The sequence below is a fragment of the Plasmopara halstedii genome (genome assembly GCF_900000015.1).
Source record: "Plasmopara halstedii genome assembly, contig: Scaffold_614, whole genome shotgun sequence".
NCBI lineage: Eukaryota > Oomycota > Peronosporomycetes > Peronosporales > Peronosporaceae > Plasmopara > Plasmopara halstedii.
In genome coordinates this window covers 850,996-851,961 of record NW_020187532.1, presented here as the reverse complement: position 1 = coordinate 851,961, position 966 = coordinate 850,996, and the positions used below count along the sequence as shown (strand labels likewise).

General features: G+C 43.0%; 1 protein-coding gene across 1 annotated transcript; it reads left to right on the top strand.

Annotated features, from left to right (window-relative positions):
• Window positions 1–335: 335 nt before the first annotated feature.
• On the top strand, window positions 336–713 carry PHALS_12204 (uncharacterized protein; the record flags this gene model as incomplete). The annotated part of the gene is made up of 2 exons (XM_024727709.1): window positions 336–482; window positions 561–713. The coding sequence occupies 2 exons, from the start codon at window positions 336–338 to the stop codon at window positions 711–713; spliced, it is 300 nt and encodes a 99-aa protein (XP_024578259.1).
• Window positions 714–966: the final 253 nt, after the last annotated feature.

Sequence of the window (966 nt, the reverse complement as noted above, 5' to 3'; positions counted from 1 at the left end):
TCTCTTTGGGCACCTCCACCCTTATTGATCGATATGGAAATCAATACTTCCATGACGACAACAAGTTGGCGGAGAGGAGCGCTCGCGGTCGAAAGAAGCTCTTGGTGAAATGTCCGGGGGCTATCCAGCGAGCGAGACTACGTGGGAGGCTTGCAGTCGAATTATCCACGACCGTCACGAAATCTTTCTCGCCTTCAACACGGGCCCAAGCGACTCCGCCCAGATCCGTCCCATCCTCTTCTTTCTCCCCCTTTCGTCATGAATACGACTAATGACCGCACGTACTTCGCAAACACCTCCGATATCTTACAAAAATAGAGTTTTAGAGTCTAAGAATGTTTAAAGTCAGTAGCCCGGATGCTGAGGATGGGCTTGTAAATGATACAGGCAATACATATTTTCCGATGGACGAACCTTTTAATGAGCCGTCATCGCTCAAAAATCTTACGTCGTTTATAGATATGGAGCACGCTCAAATCAAGGTGAGCTTACAGGTACTGTAGTGAAGGACTACGCACTCGCACAAATCTTCATCTTTGACGAAAGGATCTTTTTAAAAGAGAATTGCTCGCACTCAAATTGGGGGTAGAAAGAAAGGAATTATAGCTTTCCTTGCAAGCAACTCTGATGGATCAGAAATGAGAATATGTTGCTGGATCGATGAAGGTTCTAAGGAAAAAAACCATTTTATGAGCTCAGGCTCAGCTTCATGAACAGAAAAATAGAAAAAGCATGCATACAGTGATCTTTTTTGCAAATGGCAATACGACTTTATCATTGGCAAGGAACGTTGTAATCATCACGTTGTTCTTCTCAAGAATGATGCGTCCTCAGATCGTTTTGTTTCGTCGGTGTTGAGAATGTTTTATTGCTTCTTTTACGTCCAAGTACAACTATCAAATCGCGACAGCCAGATACAAAAATTATTGCTGTACTGTAACGATATCATCATGATCAATATCTTCA